At 51.6% G+C, this 17,117-nt stretch overlaps 1 protein-coding gene across 13 annotated transcripts in view; it reads right to left on the bottom strand.

The window, feature by feature from the left end:
• EPB41L1 (erythrocyte membrane protein band 4.1 like 1) overlaps positions 1-17,117 on the bottom strand; it is a 119,445-nt gene that overhangs the window by 28,632 nt on the left and 73,696 nt on the right. For 9 of the 13 annotated variants that reach the window (XM_047744353.1, XM_047744351.1, XM_047744355.1 and 6 more), the window contains 9 exons: positions 15,497-15,572; positions 12,734-12,952; positions 10,518-10,605; positions 9,267-9,419; positions 7,910-8,007; positions 7,472-7,647; positions 4,713-4,861; positions 3,773-3,808; positions 1,291-1,473 (listed from right to left, as the gene is read on the bottom strand). In XM_047744353.1, the coding sequence (XP_047600309.1) occupies positions 1,291-1,473; positions 3,773-3,808; positions 4,713-4,861; positions 7,472-7,647; positions 7,910-8,007; positions 9,267-9,419; positions 10,518-10,605; positions 12,734-12,952; positions 15,497-15,572 (1,178 nt within the window). The remainder of the gene's footprint in view (positions 1-1,290; positions 1,474-3,772; positions 3,809-4,712; positions 4,862-7,471; positions 7,648-7,909; positions 8,008-9,266; positions 9,420-10,517; positions 10,606-12,733; positions 12,953-15,496; positions 15,573-17,117) is intronic. The other 4 variants (XM_047744356.1, XM_047744360.1, XM_047744361.1 and 1 more) reach the window with 1 other exon arrangement.

Raw genomic sequence — 17,117 nt, 5'->3', positions numbered from 1 at the left:
TGGCCAGGATACAAGGAAAGCAGGTTCTGGCCCCTCTTCTACCAGCTGACACCGAACAAGTATATTCCCATTCTGGGCCTCAGTGCCCCATCTGTAAAGTGATGAGCTCAAACCAAGTAGGTTCTGAGGGTCCTTCCAACTTTAAAAGGTGTTCTGGGGGGCACCTGGATGGCTCAGTCAGTTGAGCATCTGACTCATGATTTTGGCTCAGGTCATGATCTCAAGATTGTGGGATCAAGCCCCGTGTCAAGCTCCCTGCTCAGCGTGGAGTCTGTTTGTCCCTCTCCCTTTGCTCCTGCCCTTACTCATGTTCTCTCTTTCTCTCTCTTTAATAAATAAATAAATAAAATCTTTACAAAAGAAAAAAGCGGTTCGGATTTGAAATAACCCTTCTTTGTGAGTCCTAGGACTCTCACAATGAACAATCAAACCCCTGTTGAGCATCTAGGCCCTCTACCAGCTCCTCTGTGTTTGATCTCCCTGGGTCCTCACAACATTCCCACAAGGTCAGTACTTCTATTATCTCTGCCTAATGGATGCTCAGAGAAATACAGTAATCTCAGAGTCACCCAGCTAGCAGGAATCAGCGCCAGAATTCAAACCCAGGTGGTGAAAGTCTAGATCAGTTGGGTTTGAGACAAGTAAGCAGCAGTGCTAGAGAGAAAACACCGAAGTATAAATGGGGGTAAATACTTGCCAAGATTTAGCACTGCTAAAAATAATAGCTTGGAATTATAAATACAGGAATTCTCATGATCCTATCTTTATCTCTTTTGCATTTGAGAAAACACCCCATGCTTTCCACTCCGAAAGGCAGGTGGGTGTGGGATCCTTTTCTGAAGCAAGAGGTGCAGGTCTGATTTTCTTGGAGGATCTGTTCCCCTCTAGTGGGCTCTGAGGATTCTTCCAGCAGGGAACCACCCCCTCTCACACACACATATCCCACCATCTGTGTTTTCACAACAGGCACTAAAGGATCTGGTTACTGGATACAACAGCTGGGATTCCCGAAGTTTAGGGTGCACGAGAATCGTCTGGGGGCATTTGTTTAAAATGCTGATCCCAGGGCTCTAGCTCCAAATATTCTGATTCTGTTGGTCAGACTTGGGGCCTGTCTAATCAACAGAACCTGCTTTTCTAGCCCCTCACCCCACCCCACCCCATCATCCCCTCATGCAGCAACTGGGGGAGGCATACAGGTGGGAGGAGGAGTGTAAGCTGGAGTACAGAGCAACCTTCCCGACCCTCTTTACCTGAAGCCCTTGTTGAGGGGTTCAGGGTGAGACCTACCTCGTTGACTTTCTCAGGGGTGCCCTTGGGGGAGGGGGAGGCGGGCGAGGAGGGCAGCCTGCGCTCCCGCTCCCAGTCTCGGTCCCGGTGGACCAGCTTGCTGTTGGGCTCCTTCAGGGTCCGTTTGAGCTCGTTGATGCTGGCTTGGTGCTTGAGCAAGACATCCTCTGGCTTGTCTAGGAACTAGGGGTGGATGGAGAGGGCAGTGTGTGTTAGAGGAACAGCTCTGAGCAGGGGATGGTAAGCGTGGCCATCGCTGCCCTACATCAGCGAGGTGATTCCTATCCATGAGTCCTTCTCACCCTCACTGCACCGCAGGAGCCAAGCAGTGCAGAGATGATTAAGCCCCAACAGGTGCTCAAAGCACTTAAGGTTAGACAGAGGAACGAGAAGCAATTAGGATTAAGAAGAGGTTTCCGGGCAAGCATCACCTTTTCCTTCCCCCTTGCCTAGCTTCCGGCCTCAGAACCCCCAAGGTAACCCAAATCCCCTAAAATTAGGTGAGTCCCCTCTGGTGCTGTGTGTCCCATCTCAACTGGGCATGGAGGTGACTTCCTTCTGGTTACAACCAAGGCACAGGGAGAACTGGCCCACCCTGTTCGCTGGGCTGCTGTGGCCCACTCCCTGACTTCCGGGGTCCTGGTCCCTGTGCTTAGCAGGATCCCCAGGCTAGGCCCCTGTCAGCCCGAGAGGTGAGCTTCTCAGATACTCTTAAAGCCAGGGATCCCCAGAAAAATGAGCCCTGCTCCCACACAGGAGCCAGGAAAAGACGGATTTCAGCACCATCTATGGTGAGCTACTACCTTTCCTAATCACCCAGGGTCCTGTGGACACCTTGTGATACCAACTCCTCATGGGGAAACAGAGTGAGCTGTGGCCAGAGGTAGGGGTGCCGCAGGGCCTTTAGGAGGGCAGGAGAAATGGAGACCTGGAAAGAGAGAGGTAAATCCCAGAGCTGAGCCCAGGATAGCGGGAATCAGGGGCATGTCCCCCATTAAACTACCAAGTCCGAGCTCAAGCCAATGCAGCAGGACAGAGTGACCCCCTCCAGGTCAGGTGAGGAGCAGCCTGCTTCTGCGGGCTGTTGGCTCAAGCGCCTTTATCTGCAAGGCTGTTGGAGTCCCGGCAACTCAACTCAGGACAAGAAGTGGACCATCTCCGCTTGTTATAAAGTCAAATCGGCAGACTCCGGAAGAAGTGCCCAGAAGACAAGCTTGCTCTTGGAAAGGCTGAAATCTTCCCCTGGCTTATCTCTGGCACCCGCAGATCCACCATGAGACGTGTGAGTTACCTCGGGGAGGAGACTGATGCCACCGAAGCCTTGCTTTCCCTCCAGACACGTGTCTGTACTTCCCATGTCCCCTCCTGAGTGGGACGGCCTTACAACAAGGTTGGAGAAGTCGGACGGATCGAGTTTGCACAAGGGGGTAGGTTTGAGCTGTAATGGACCCAAGATATGGCTTGTGACCTTCTAGCCTGACCCTGTCACGCGGCCTCTGGGCGCTCGCAGTGCTTTCGGAGGTGAGAGAGAGCAGTGGAACCCTGGGATCCTTGATTAGGGTTAAGGGCTTTGGGGAAAGCTAGTCCAAATGCCTTGCTGTGCAGATGGGGGGCTGGGGCCCAAGGCGGCTTACCCACGACCCTCAAAGGGTCAGGCTGAAACCCAGCTCACGTGACGCCAAGGCCAAGCCCTTAGGTCCCAGCCCTTGGTCTTTTCCCTCAGGCCCAAGAGACCAGCGTCTCTGGCAGCGAAGGAGCAGAAAAGAGCTGGGGACTGTGCGAAAGGGAAGAAGTTGTTAATGCTGAGAAGTAAGTTGAGAGAAGCCACCAGGAAGAGGAGGAGGAGAGGGAGGAGGAAAGAAGAGGCTCTCCCTGCTGGAGCAGCAGGCCCCACCCAGAGGGAGGGACAGCTGGAGCTTGAGAAGAGGCAGAAGCATTCGGAGCTTCCTCCCTGCCCCCCACCCAGCACACCCACTCCCACATCGGTTGCCAGGAGATACAAAAAGAAGCTTGGGGTGAGGTCAGGGAGGACACAGATGAGTGGAGGCATGACCAAACAGTGATGTGGGGAGGAGATGAGTGAGTCTAAGGAAGGGTTTGGGGGGGCAGGGGAGATGAGACCAATAAAAGCACGGAATGGCCTGGAAGAGCTGATGGACACTGGTGGGATGGGAAGGAAGCATGGGATGGTGGGAAGAGGCAGAGTGGGAAGCTGGTTAGAGGGAGGGAGGGGGAGGAGGGCAGGGGAACCAGTTGGCCAGGGGGTGGGGTCTGAGGGGGAGCTATGTAGATGTGGGTGGGGAGGAGTCAGGGTGGTTGGGGAGGGGGGCAGGGGAAGGGAGGGGCCTTAGGGGAGAAGGAGCAGAGGCAAAGCTGAAGCTGAGATGGTGCAGAATATGGGCCTGGGATGGACTATGGGATGGTGACAAATGAGCTGGGGATGTGAATGGCTGGGTAAGTGGTGACAGGTCCCATGCAGTACCTCCTGCTTGTGTCTCGGCGTGGTTTCCTGCTCCAGCTAGCGAGATGCGGGAGGAGGAGAAGGAACCAGCAGGGTCAGTAGAACAAATGGATTAGAGGCACCGCGCTGGCCCGGTACGGTGCAGCAGGTAGCCCACAGGGCTCTCTCCCAGGGAGCAGAGGCCAGGGAAGCTGGTGACCACCCACGGGGCAGTGAGGTAGACAGAAAGGGCAGGGTGGGAGGCAGGGAGAGAGCCCGTGGAGGTGAAGAAGGGGGCTGGGGGACTGTGGGCAAAGCGGACAGTCACACTCAGTAGAGGGGACATGAGGGCTCTGGGTACTCATGCCTCCACTGTCAGCCCGTGTGTTCAGGAGCCTGTGCTCCAAGCGGCAACTGCCCGATGGGAACATGCTACACCTGTATGTGCCCCTGCCCGTGTGTGTGCCCACTGCGTGCACATCTGGGTACACGACCCCTCCTGTAAGAGGGGTCTACAACTATGAGCAAATGCATGCTAGTGAAACCATGTGTCCCCACGTGAGTGTGTGTACAGGTATGTGGGGAATGCATGGGGCAGCAGGAAGGGACACACCTGAACCTCATCCTTGTGAGGGCCCACAGGTGTCCCTCACATGCCTGGGGAGGAAGGGGTCCATGCAGACCCAGATCACAGTCAAAGGGACAAATTAAGAGTGGGCAAGAGGACACTGGAGTCCTCTAGGGGTCAAAGTGTCCCCGTGGGGAAGCAGGACAAAAAGAGGGCAAGAATGCAGGGAGAGCAGCACGCCTACCACCCACCATGAGGGGCTGTTGATGTATTGGGCAAGGCCCTTCCTGTGGTGCAGCCTGGAACAAGGGTGCTCTCCCACCACTGGGAATACCTCAAGGCCAAGGCCGAGGCTAGACCCAGAATTAGCCTCCTAATCCCAGGTCAGAGGGTCTGAGAAAGCCAGGCTCCTACCTTTAGCTCCTTGATCTTGGTGGGGGTCCTGACCTCTCCCTCCTCGGCCTCTGACCGCCTGCCCCCAGACTCGCCATCTTCCTCCTGCTTGTCACCATCAGGTCCCGTATCGTGATTCTCGCTGACCGAAGCTGGGCGGGAGAACTCCGCTAAAATGGACAGAGATGGACGGGTAGCTGAGTAAGACCTCTCCCAGGGGGACAGACAAGGAGCCAGGCTTGCCACCTGCCCAACCATGGCTGAAGTGGGGCATCCTCGACACATCAGGGATCAGGAGCCAGCACACAGAGAGGGGAGGAAGCCTTGTCCAGGTCACACAGTTACCTCCCAGCCCCGGATCCCCTCCTGACTTCTACAGCACCAGAGCCCAAGTTCAAACCTCAAATCCACCGCTTCTGGGCTGTGTGACCTTCGGTAAGTTACACAACCTCTCTGGGCCTCAGTTTCCTCATCTATAAACAATACCTACTTTAGGCAGCTGGGGGAGGAAGGAATAAGCTCCATGTATATAAATACTTAGAAGAGAGACTGGCACAGAGCGAGCCAATTCAATCAGTGCTGGTCCACAAATGGTGAGGTTTTTGTCATGGTGGTTGTGATGGACACTTGCTTGACCATTATGTAGCAGTGAAAGCTAAAGTTCTGAGATTTGCAAATAATTTAGCCTCTTTATAAATCAGGGGAAGTTCAAGGGGACTCCTGCAATATTTATAAATCAGGAGAAATTCAAGGGGACTCCTTCTCAACTATTGGCATTCCAAAGTAGTTCTCTGAATAGGAAAGAAGGGATGGAATGATGGGCTTTACACCAGGCACTGGGCAAAACCCAGACTATGCCCATGGATTATGTCTTGGTGGGGAAAAAAAATGGCTGGAAAACACTGAATTCAAATGACCAGAACACAGATTATCCTTGGGTTTGGCCTCGATTAAAAGAGAATAATTAACCTATCTATTCATATATATTCACTCGGCAACGTTCCCTTTTCTGCACATTATTTCATTTGATCTACATGATCCTTTGTGTTGATGGCTAGAATGGGAATCCTTATCCTCATTTTACAAAGGATAATATGAGACTCTGAGAGAGGAAAGGTCCCACTGATGACCTTTCAGTGACTTAGGACAAAGACCCAGGTCTCCTGGCTTAGAGTCCAGACTTCTGGTCCTCCCTGGTTGAGCCTCACCAGCTCTAGACCAATCCTTGTGACCCTGCACAATCTGGGCTTCATTTAGGCCCTGGAAGAGTAAGGAAAGCTGCAGGGGAGAATAGAGAGCCTGTACTTTCCCTTCGCACAAATCTTAGCTCTCAGCCTTGTGCCCACTTAAGGAGAAAAGGAGCTTCCTCAGCCTCAAATGAACCTTTGCAAAACTACATGTTCTCTGAACATAGTCAAAGAATCCTGGGACAGGTCTCACCTTCATACTGCAGGCAAAGTTTCAGACTCTCCTGACCACCTGGAAAACTCCTACATATCCTTCAAAACCCTGCCCAGTTGTCACCTTCTCTGCAAAGCCCCTTCTGCCCTCCTAGACAGAATTAATCTCTCTCTCCTCATGGCTGCTCTGTATTCTGCACATACTTCTCCCATGGCTTGAATCGCCTTAAATGCTTACAAACCTACCGTTCTATGAGCTCCTCAAAGGAAACTTATTCCAATACTCAGAAAATATTTGTTGGGCAGAACTAACTTGCCTGGAGGCCTCCCATGTGTTCTGGGAGTATCCACTGTTCCCCCATGCAAGTCCCCACCTCTTACCTTAAGCTACCCTCTACAAACCCAAGAATAATCATAAACTATAATTAGGTATAATTTGTTAAGGTCCTTCTATGTGCCAGGAACTTTTTTGGGGTGTTAGAGAGGTGTTATCATGCCTAGTTCTCTCTGTAACACAGCAAAGTCAGCATTATTTATTTGCAGAAGAAGAAACAGGTACAGGGAAAGTTTAGCTACTTGAGATCTCCCCTCCGTTCACGTGTGGATATTTAAGGACCACTTCCTGGTCTGCAGAGCAGCTTGTGAGTATGAAGGCTGGAATTTGAACTCAGATGTGCCTAACGGAATCTCCCTACTGCCCATGTGGCTTCTGAACCTCTCCTACAAACTCCGGTGTGCACAGCCCAGGGGAGGGTCCTGGGCCCTGAGTGCCGAGGCAGGTCTGGGCCAAGGCCTGGGAATCTTCATGTTTAACCAGCTCACCCGTGACTATGTTTTGAGAAGCCCTGGTCGGCTTGCTACAGGACAATGTAGGGCCAGTTCTCGTTGATATTAAGGGTACCTGTCAGCTCAACAGAGATGAGGGCCATGGAGAACAGCATGTGGCTGGATGTCAATCAGTTCACTGGAACCAAAAGAATGACCAGGAACAATAAACCCTCAGCCTCTGGTCAGAAAGGCCTCACCAGCTCCAAACTGTAGTGACCATATACCATTCTCCTGGTATGATGACAATCTGTGACTCACTAAGCATCATAAGGAGAGGGCCCAGAAACCCATATGGCTGAACCTGGGACCCCAAGAGGCCACGACTCAGGGAAATTGCAGGCGTCCAGAGAGTGGTAATGTCACATTCTAGTGGGAGAGATGCCATAGACTGGGCGAGACCGCCGCAGGCCGCCTGGGGACAACAGTGCCACCGGGCCTGGTGCAAATCAACCGGTGAAGTGTCCACCACTTTCTCTGTTCATCCCACGGAAGCTGGCATGCCCCCTCTTCCCGCTAAACGCCCCCCTTATCCACCTCCAGTCTGGGGCGTACCTCCATCAAGACTGCGGGACATGGTGTACCGTTTGCTGGAGGAACGCTCGAAGAAGGGTGCAGGCCGGTCAATGAGGGCGCTGGCCTGGCGGGTCTGTGCCTGAGTCCTCCCACTATATCGGAACTTGGAGCCCATCACCAGGAAACCCTTGGGTGGGGGCTCGGGCGACACCAGCCTGCAGTGGAGGGAGGAGGGGAATTAGACCTGGGCTGCCAGGCTCAAGGCTGGACCACAGCTGGCCTTTTAGCCCACTGTCCCACCAGCTACAACTCGAAGTGACCCACAAAAGGAGAAACTTGGAGAGGGGGGATTTCCCGGAGTCCCTCCCTCCTAGCTCCTTCTCTGGCTTCCCCGTCACGGAGCATCCGTGTATACGCACAGCCTCTGCCCGGCCCCCAAGGCCCCACCCCAGGGCCCTACCGCAGGGGCAGGCTCACCGGAAGAACGTGTGATGCTCTATGCAGACCTTCCACAGTCTCTTGGCTGACCGGTGGTTTGGGAGCTTAAAGCCAATTGTGCTCTCAAACTGCTCATACTGCAAAACCAAGGAGAGCGGGTCAGAAGCAAGGCCGGGGCTTTCTCACCACTGGTCCATCTTTTCTGAACTCTTCTCAGGCATGTGTGATTTCAGGCTGTTTTATTCGTTTATTCATTTATTTCTTCAATAAAGTGGACTGAGCCCTTACTTGGCAACAGGTCCGGTGCTAAGCAGCAGAGCACCATGTGACCAACACGGAAGATTCTCAGGGACAGAGAAGGGGTGCTCTGATAATAAATTAGTAAACAAGATCATTTCGGACACTGATAAGGGGGCCTGAAGGGAACGAATGCCTGGGCAGGTGCGGGGGTCAGGATCTGTCTTAGAAAGGGTGATCAGGGGATGCTCTCTAAACAGGTGATCTCTGAGCAGACATCTGAAGGATGGGGAAGGAGCCAGCTATAGGAGAAGGCAGGGAAGACAATTTCAGGTAGAGGAAACCTCAAAAGCAAAAGCTGGAGGCAGGAAAGAGCTTGGCTCATCCTGGGAAGTCAGAAGGCCGGAGACCTGAAGCACAGTGGGCATGGAACAGAGATCCGTGGGAGAGGCAGCTGGCCACACGCGGGGTCTGGACAGTAGCCCACGAGCCAGAGAGCTCTTGAAAGGTCTAAGGCAGGAGTGGGAGTGGGGGATAGTGATCCGATTCCGTCAGACATGATCTGATGTTAAGGACTTTGAAGCTCTCCTTAGCAGTTAAGAGAAAAATGGCCTGATATGACAATGGAGGCAGGGGGACCCGGGAGAGGCACCTCGGAGAGAGGTAGGTGACAGATGGTGGCGTTGGTGGCTGGGGCAGTGGAGGAAGACAGAAGCAGATGGGTTTGTGTTTCTTCTAGAGGTACAAACCAATGGACTTTCTGATGGGTGAGATGTGGAGGCTGGACATACATGTCTGCATGTGCGGTTGTGTGTTTTGGCATGTGTACGTACTTGGATACTGCATGTAAGCAGATAACGGACATGAGTGGACAGGTAATCGCTGATCTGTGTAACCTGAACATATGTGGTTATCCTCCTAGGTGTGCTTCCATGTGTGTGTCTGTGTATGTTATATGTGCAGTGCATGTGTGTAGGCCCACAGCTAGGCATGAAGTCTATTTAGAGAGCCCCAGAAAGAGGAGTGCTCTCCCCTTACCCAGTACCCTAGCAACCCTCTCCATGGAGCCTAAGTAGGAAAATACCCAGGTTCAGCGGTCAGGATCCTGTCCATTCTAGACAATTCCAGTGAGAAGGAGAAGTTCCCAAGGCAGGCTCACCTCCCCAGGCCGGATCTTGATATAAAAGTTACTTCTCTTATAGGAGATCTTGAGAATCTTGGGCCAGGCGAAGCGGTTGATTCTGAGCCGGTCCCGGTAGATGAGCAGGCCGTTGGCACAGACCCCTAACATGATGTCGATGCCCTCGGAGTCCTGCATGGGAAGACATCATCGAATGGCAGGTCTGAGGGCCATGCCTGCCATGCACCCCGAATCCCTCCCTGAGCTCTGCTTTTGGATCAGCCCTCAGGATCAGGGTCAGAGCCCGTGTGCTGGGGAAGACCCCCACCAATCTCACACAGGCATCATTCGTTCATTCATTCATTCTGTCAGCCATTCATGCAGGCCCCCATCTGATCATTCTGTCAATCACTGATCCACCAACAAACATTTAGTGGCGCCTGTGTGGTGCTAGGCCACGGGCTGTGTGCTAAGGACACAGACATAAACTGAAACCTTTGTCTTGATGAATGGATAAAGAAGATGTGGTATTTATATACACAATGGAATGCTACTTGGCCATGAGAAAACATGAAATCTTGTCATTTGCAATGATGTGGATGGAACTGGACGTTATGATGCTGAATAAGCCACTTAAGTGAAATAAGTCAGTCAGAGAAAGACGGGTACCAGATGATCTCACTCACATGTGGAACTGAAGAAACAAAACAGAGGAGGAGAAGGGACGGAAAAATAAAACAGGATGAAACCAGAGAGGGAGACAAACCAGAAGAGACCCTTAATCACAGGAGACAGACTGAGGGTTGCTGGAGGGGAGAGGAGTGAGGGGATGGGGACACTGGGTGACGGACATTAAGGAGGGCATGCGATGTGATGAGCACTGGGCGTTATATAAGACTGATGAACCACTGACCTCTACCTCTGAAACTAATAATACACTATATGTTAATTGAATTTAAATGTAAAAAAACTTGGTTTACAAAATCAATCAATAGATAAATAAAAACAGTTAGATCATGGTAGACAAAAAATAAATAAAGCCTATGTCTCTCTCTCATGATGCTCCCAGTCTAGTGGTGGTACAAACAGGTTCATAATACAGTGAATATAGAAACGTTATAAAGATCATGGGAAGATAAAGTGTTAAGGAACTCTGAAGAATGAGAAACAAGAATATGAAAGGCTTCGGGCTGGAGGGAACACAGAGTCTGTGTTCGGAAGTACGAGGGACATGACCACCGCCCCCCACCTCCCAACAGATGCCAGGGAGACGCCGGGGCCCAGCAGTACCTTGGCATGGTGTAGGTCTACTCCATACATGGAGAGCTTCTTGGCATTCTCTAAGAAGTGGATTTCTGCTTCTCCTGGAGTCATGCCCCTAAAGGAAAGAACACGATCATAAGCAGCCACGGAAAAGGCCCAGGCCTAAGTCCCACTGGCTGAAGGCGGCCACAATCAGAACCTGGGATTCTAGGAAGGCAAACGCTCTGGAGTGGGCATATGGCTAAACTGCTCGCAGTCCTTCCCCTCTGCTGTCAGCCCTTGCTTCCAGCCACCCAACCCCCTCCTGGTGCCAAAGCTCCGGTCCAGTCTTGTCTCCTCCGGGCAGTATTCAAGGGATGAGCTGGGAGTCAGAATTTCTGCTTCGTTCTGCCATAGAGTTCAACATGAGTCATCGATTCTGCTTCCCTGTGGCTGTGAAGGCGCTGTGGAAGCCATGGTTCATTACAATCACCCAGAGGCTCCGAAAGGATCACCCAAGGAAGACATTTTTCTCAGAATTTTATATCCGAAACCACTTAATCCCCCCCCAAGGAGCTGGTGCGCATTCTCCTTTCTGACAAGAGAGCTACGCAATTCATCACTTTCCTTCTTTGCTTTGGCTGCAGGGGAACTATACATTTTCCATTTAACCACAGAGAACCTTCAGTGAGCACGGCGTGCTGGCCACTGTTCCAGACACTTCGCGTGCATGACCTCACAGAGTCCTCGTCACAGCTCCGGACGGCTGGTGTTGTCATTCTTCCCACCAACATGGAGAGGCTGAATCACTCGCCTCAGGCCACACAACTATTACGGAGCAAGAGTCGGGACTTGAATCCAGATGACCTGGCTCGAGAGTGTGTGCTCCTTCTCAACCTCTTCCCTTCCATCTGGGTCATATCCCCTGGGCCTTGGGGTCCCCTGTTCTGCCCGCCTCCCCAAGCAGCCGTGGGAGATGCCTGGACGCTAGGTGTCCATGTGCTTTCAGTCAAAAGAGCTGAGCAAGCTAAGGGATGGCCACCAGCCTTTTTCCACCCACACACGGGTTTCTTTCTCTGAGTTCTTAGGACCCTTGCAAATCCCTCCCACATCTTGCTACCCATGGCAAGGATGACAGACGGCAGGCAGGCCATTGCTCCCTATTCCCGAGCCCTGGCCAACACTGCTGACCAGCCAAATGGTTTCAGTGTCCTTCTCACCACAGTATGACAGCAGCCACTGCTAACCCGAGTTGGCGTGCAAGTCTCTGAGAGACACACTTGCCCCTTGGGACCCAGCGTTCTGTCACACTCCAGCAGGCTCTCACCCCTGTACACAATCCCTCCACATCTGGCCCTTGTCCTCATCTCCAGACACAACCCTCCTCAGGCCTCCCATCCTCATGAGCAATGAGATAATGTCACCACCCACCCTCCCACAGGCTCAGCACTTTACAGCTTACGACACACTGTACGTCACTGGTCACATTGTATTCCCATAATGGCCCTGACTCAGAGTCCAAAGCACTTGAAGGGATCCCAGAGACCATTTAGTTCCAGGGGAGCCCCCACACCCCGGCTCCAGGGATGGTGTCAACCTCACAGCAGCATTTGGGAATGGGGTAGGGGGCATTTTTGTGGTTACGATGCCTGACAGGGTGTTAGGGGCATCTACTGCCTGGAGCCTGGGGATGCCAGACACCTTGCGCAATGAATTCTCCTGCCCCCAATACCAACAGTTAAGACAGACGGATAATCTAAATCAGTACATGTGCCTGTGAAAATGGAGCTGATAAGTTAAATAGCCAGCCTGAAGATGACCCATCGGGTTACTCATCTTCTAACTTCGGGAATAAAGAGCTTTCTGTTGCACAATCAACTCTTCAACTCCTAAGATCACAAAGCAATGATAAATATGTCTCTGTCCCACGTGCCACGTAGCCCCCAACAGCGCCAAGGCACGTTCTATTAGCGCCCACGGTGAACCGATGAGGAAACGAAATGACCCGCCCAGATGCCCTGGTTAGAAAGTGGCAGAGACAAGAATGTGAACCCAGGCAGCCCGGCATCAGAGGGCAAACTTTTGAGTTTTATACCAAGACCGAGACAGCTAGTGACTACCATTCCCATCGGAGAGAGACCCAGTGGGATGAGATGACTGTCTCTCAGAAGCACCTGCAATCAGGGGCAGAGCCAGGTGGGAGACTTCCAGCCCAGCACCTGGGGCCCTAGCCAATGGCGGAGAAGCCAGGGGAGGCCCCTCACCTGTACGTCTTGTGCAGCTCCATGATCCTCTCCTCCAGCTCCCGGGTCTGGTTGGGGGCGAAACGGAGCTCACTGACATAGTTGCCCACGTGCTCCTCGGCATCATAGTCGCCCAGCTCAGCCTGCACGGCGTAGGAGCCCAGCAGAGCATGTGTGACGAAGGAGCAAGGCAGCCGGCCCGTGATGATGTCTGCCCGCAGCTGCAGGCACAGGTAGTATCTGGAGATAGGGGACAGTGGCCATGGGCACGGGCCCCACTCCCACCCTAGAGGCCCCCAGCACCATCACGCACCCTCCATCAGAACCAAACCACCAACACTCAGCTCAGTAGAATAGGAACGCTCCTAGATGCCAGCATTTCAGGTGTTGATAATTTGGGTGTGCCCTAGAAGACAGTTTTGTCCCATGTCACATGCCTTTCAGCGTTTTGTTAATTTCTAACATTTGTTCATTTCTAACCTGGAGGGATTTTTTTTCTACTGTGGGAACCTTTGAAATTTCTATCTCATTTTCAAGCTAAGTAGGACTGCTTTGCTGGTTGGCCATTTTTTTTTTAATGTCATGTATTTTTAATCATACATAAGAATTATATTCTTATTGTGGAACAAATGTAAACATTAGAGGTGATTCTAAATTTCCTCTCGATGTCCATTCTCAGCCCTAGTCCCCTCTCCCAGAGGTCACCCCTATTATTCAGGTGGCATTCTAGACCTTTTTCCTCCATGGACATATAGAAATGCATGTGTTTTGATTCATGGGTGCTTTAAACAGGGACATGGGATCAAAGAGTACATCTGACTCTCCAGCTTGTTCTTTCCACACCCAGCTACTTGCCTAGTGTCCTTCCCACATCAGCACAAACGACCTGACCTCATTCATTTCAACTCCGGCACCACATTCCACAGCTAGGACAAACCTGGTCACTAACATTCTCTCAAACTTTTTAATTTTGCCTCCAGCTCTAAGTGAATTGTCTAAAAACAAACTGCTTTAAAAGAAACATCTCCAACCACAAGGATATGATTTTTTATAACTTTATGCACACTTGGATGATTTTACAATTTTTAGACCCATTTTAAACCATTTTTGTTGCTTTTTCAGTTACTGCATTAAAAAAAAAAAAAGTTTCAGCTCATTCTCAGCCAATAATGCCTCCTTGCATTTTGCCATGTTTCACCATTGTTTCCAATTGCCTATTTCTTTTCCTTTTAAGTGCCTTTTACTCAGTATAATTTTTACTGCTCCATGACATGAAGTTCTGGCAAAAAGTACATGTGGCCTCAGTGCGTGCTTGGGGCCAAGGCGTAGGCTCAGAATCAGTAGCAGCTGGAACATCATAGGCACTCGGTGTGGGCTTAAGGGCAATTCGTTCAAGTCTAAAAATTCGAAAATCACTGCCAAACATCCTGACCAATATTCCATTTCAATCAATTTGTCATTCTGACCAGTTTATTTTGGGCCTGAATATTTTTGACTAAATCAGCTGCTACTACCACCCCATTCCCGGAGGTCACCCATCCTAAGCAGGGCTAATTTCTCTCCTGTGTCCCTAGAAGCCCAATGCCCAGGGTCTGGCACAAAGAGGAGAGATACCAGTGAGTAAGACCACAGGGATGGGGATTAAGCCAGTCTACAGCTCTCAGCCTTCCTGGCAATGCAGTTGAGACCCTGTAGCTGAATCTTGGCTCTAAGGCAACCCTAGGGGTTAGGGCAGGACTAATGAGGCCAAGGCTTCAGATCTGATCTATCCCAGGGACATCTGTATTATCCCCCAAGGCCAGGGTGGGCATCGTGACTATGGCCCTACAAACAGGCAGCCAACATTCAGGAGGGACCCAACAGGGGAGAGAGGCTGGTTTAGGAGCCCGTCCCCTGCTGTAGGAGTAACTCCAAGCCCACGTCTTATTGTTGGTGGTGTGTAGGGCCCAGCACATGGATGACACAGCCCCAGATATTATGAAGTGAGACGATCTCTTTGGAAGGGGCTTAATAAAGGCCTCTTCCTATTCTGATTCCAGAGGCAGGAGGAGCCCCCCCAGAAGTTCTCATTCTCAACAATGCTTTGCACCTCCTTCTACTCTTCAAGCCACGTTATTTCCTGGCCCTGAGGCACTGTGAGATTGTACACACAATCCATGTTCATCCCGGCAGCCCAGGCTTGCTTCCATGGGGGTAGGGGGAGGTCACATGTCTAATCTGACCTTTACATGCCTGAGAGGTACACAGAGCAGCACATGGGACCAAATTCCAACATGCAAAGCCATATGCACTCTACTCACTCCTTATCCCCGAAGTCTAAAATGGTCCACTCAGAACATTAGCCTTCAGACGTGTTTGGCTTGTCCCATCCAGAGATGGCCTCCACCTTGTTTTTTAAAAAGTCTGAATTCATGGCCAGTATTTTTAAAGCGTAGATTTTACTCTCAAATCTCTAGCTTCACTTCAACAAGGGGTCCAGTCCCCACGTGGCAGGGATGGCTGGAGCCGAACGGCAATTGTCGAGATGGTGCATGTCCTCTTGAATTTCAACTCCAGTCAATGAAATGTTGCCTGGGACGCCTCCCGCCTCCAAAGCGGAGGGTCCACTGACTGCGGTGTTTGCGCCACTTCCTCCTACCCTGAGTCACCTTCCTTTGTCGACACTGTCTGCCTGGCCTGGCCGGGCATCTGAGTCTACAATTGCCAACATGTACTGTCCTACCAGGCCCGGGCGCCCTCATTCCTAGTCACGTGGCCAGCAGCCCCCCGCCCCACAGCCCTCACCTTGTGATATCTTCTGTCAGCTGGGCAGGGTCCGGGGGGTAGAACTTGACTGTGAAGGCAAAATTCCAGGGGCTGCCTGAGAGGAGGAGACAGGGGAACAATCAGAAAGGCCCCATCACCCCAGTGGATGGCCCAGATGCACCAGCCCATGGGCAAGTCCTCAGCGTTTTCTCGTATCTTTAATTCCGGGACAATCCAGTCAGAAAGCCTGGAATATTATTCCCAGTTGAAAGATGAAGAGACCGAGGCCCAGGCTGAAAGACTTGTGACATAGTAGGGGGAAGGGAGGTGGAAAGAAAGAAAAGTGATGGTGCACGCCAGGCCTACTGGTCATCACAAACATTACTTCAGTAACCTCTGCAACAACCCTATGAGTAAGTCTGATGACTACCCCCATTTTGCAAATGAGGACACTGAGGCCCAGGCTGTAGAGTGTGGTGCTTGACAAGAAATAAAGAGTATAAGAAATGAAGGTACGAGAAATAAAGTATGAAATGAAAGTATGAGAAATAAAGGCTGAGGCTTTCCTGGAGACAAACTCTGTAGGCCAAGAGAAGGATGACCGCAGGAGAGAGAGGAGGACTTGGGAAAAGGCTACAATCTAGAGCAATGAACAGACCACCCCTGGGTGGGCTGTAAGGCCCAGCCAGGGCAGGACCATGGTCACAAAGGGCCGGAGGCCATGTGGTCACTACCGTCCTTGTCCCTATGGTCACCACCCCCTTCGCCATTCAGCTGTAACGTCTCCAGCACTTACTAAGTGCTGGTCACTTCACTTGCTAGGAAATTGAGGTGTACACGGAAAGGTTTGATCTTCATGATGATCCTGAGGTAAACTTTTCCTTATGCAGATGAAGATTCTGAGGGATCTTGCCCTCCTGGGATCACTGAGCTAGTCAGTGGTGGAGAACGGGGATGTAACCCCTGGTCATCTGACCCCAGAACCTGGGCTCCTGACCATGGCTGACTCCTTGGAAAAAGCAGCATCAAAGAGAACAATCCCTGTGTCAGGAATAATAGTAGCGGCAGTGGTAATAATAATAATAGATAATACGTACCAGACACTGCTACGTGCCGGCACCGTTCTAGGTGCTGTGCACAGAATAGCTCGTTAACCCTGCACAACAACCCTAAGGGTGAGTAGTCTTGGAGTCAGGATGGAAACCCAGGCAGTCTGGCTCCCATGTCCGTCTGTCAAGCATCACACCAGACTACCTCAGGAGAGCACCTACTACGTCCCAGGTGCTGTCCCTGGCACCCCCGCCTTGTAAGGCACGAATCACTAGTCCGCTTGCCAATGAGAAGAGCCCAGAGAGGTGCCCCCAATGCCCTAGGTGACAGGCACTGAGATTTGGGAGGAAAAGTCCCCAGCTCTGAAGCCCAGGACACGGGGTGGTGCCTCCTTCAGGAGGCTGAGGGGCTGTCACAAAGAAAAGGGCAAACAATGGTGGGGTGCCCAGAAGGCTCAGTCAGGGAAACAAACATGTGACTCGGGGCCTCGGGCTGTGGGTTTGAGACCCATGTCAGGTGTAGAGATTACTAAAAAATAAAATCTTAAAAAAAAATTTGTTCCATGCAGGCCCCAGAAGGCAGAACAAAGATGAGTAGGTAGGAGTCCCAG

The sequence above is a fragment of the Lutra lutra genome, chromosome 9 (assembly GCF_902655055.1).
Source record: "Lutra lutra chromosome 9, mLutLut1.2, whole genome shotgun sequence".
In the NCBI taxonomy this organism is placed as follows: Eukaryota; Metazoa; Chordata; class Mammalia; order Carnivora; family Mustelidae; genus Lutra; species Lutra lutra.
Note: the sequence above shows the minus strand (reverse complement) of the source record. Positions and strands in the feature narration are given on the sequence as shown.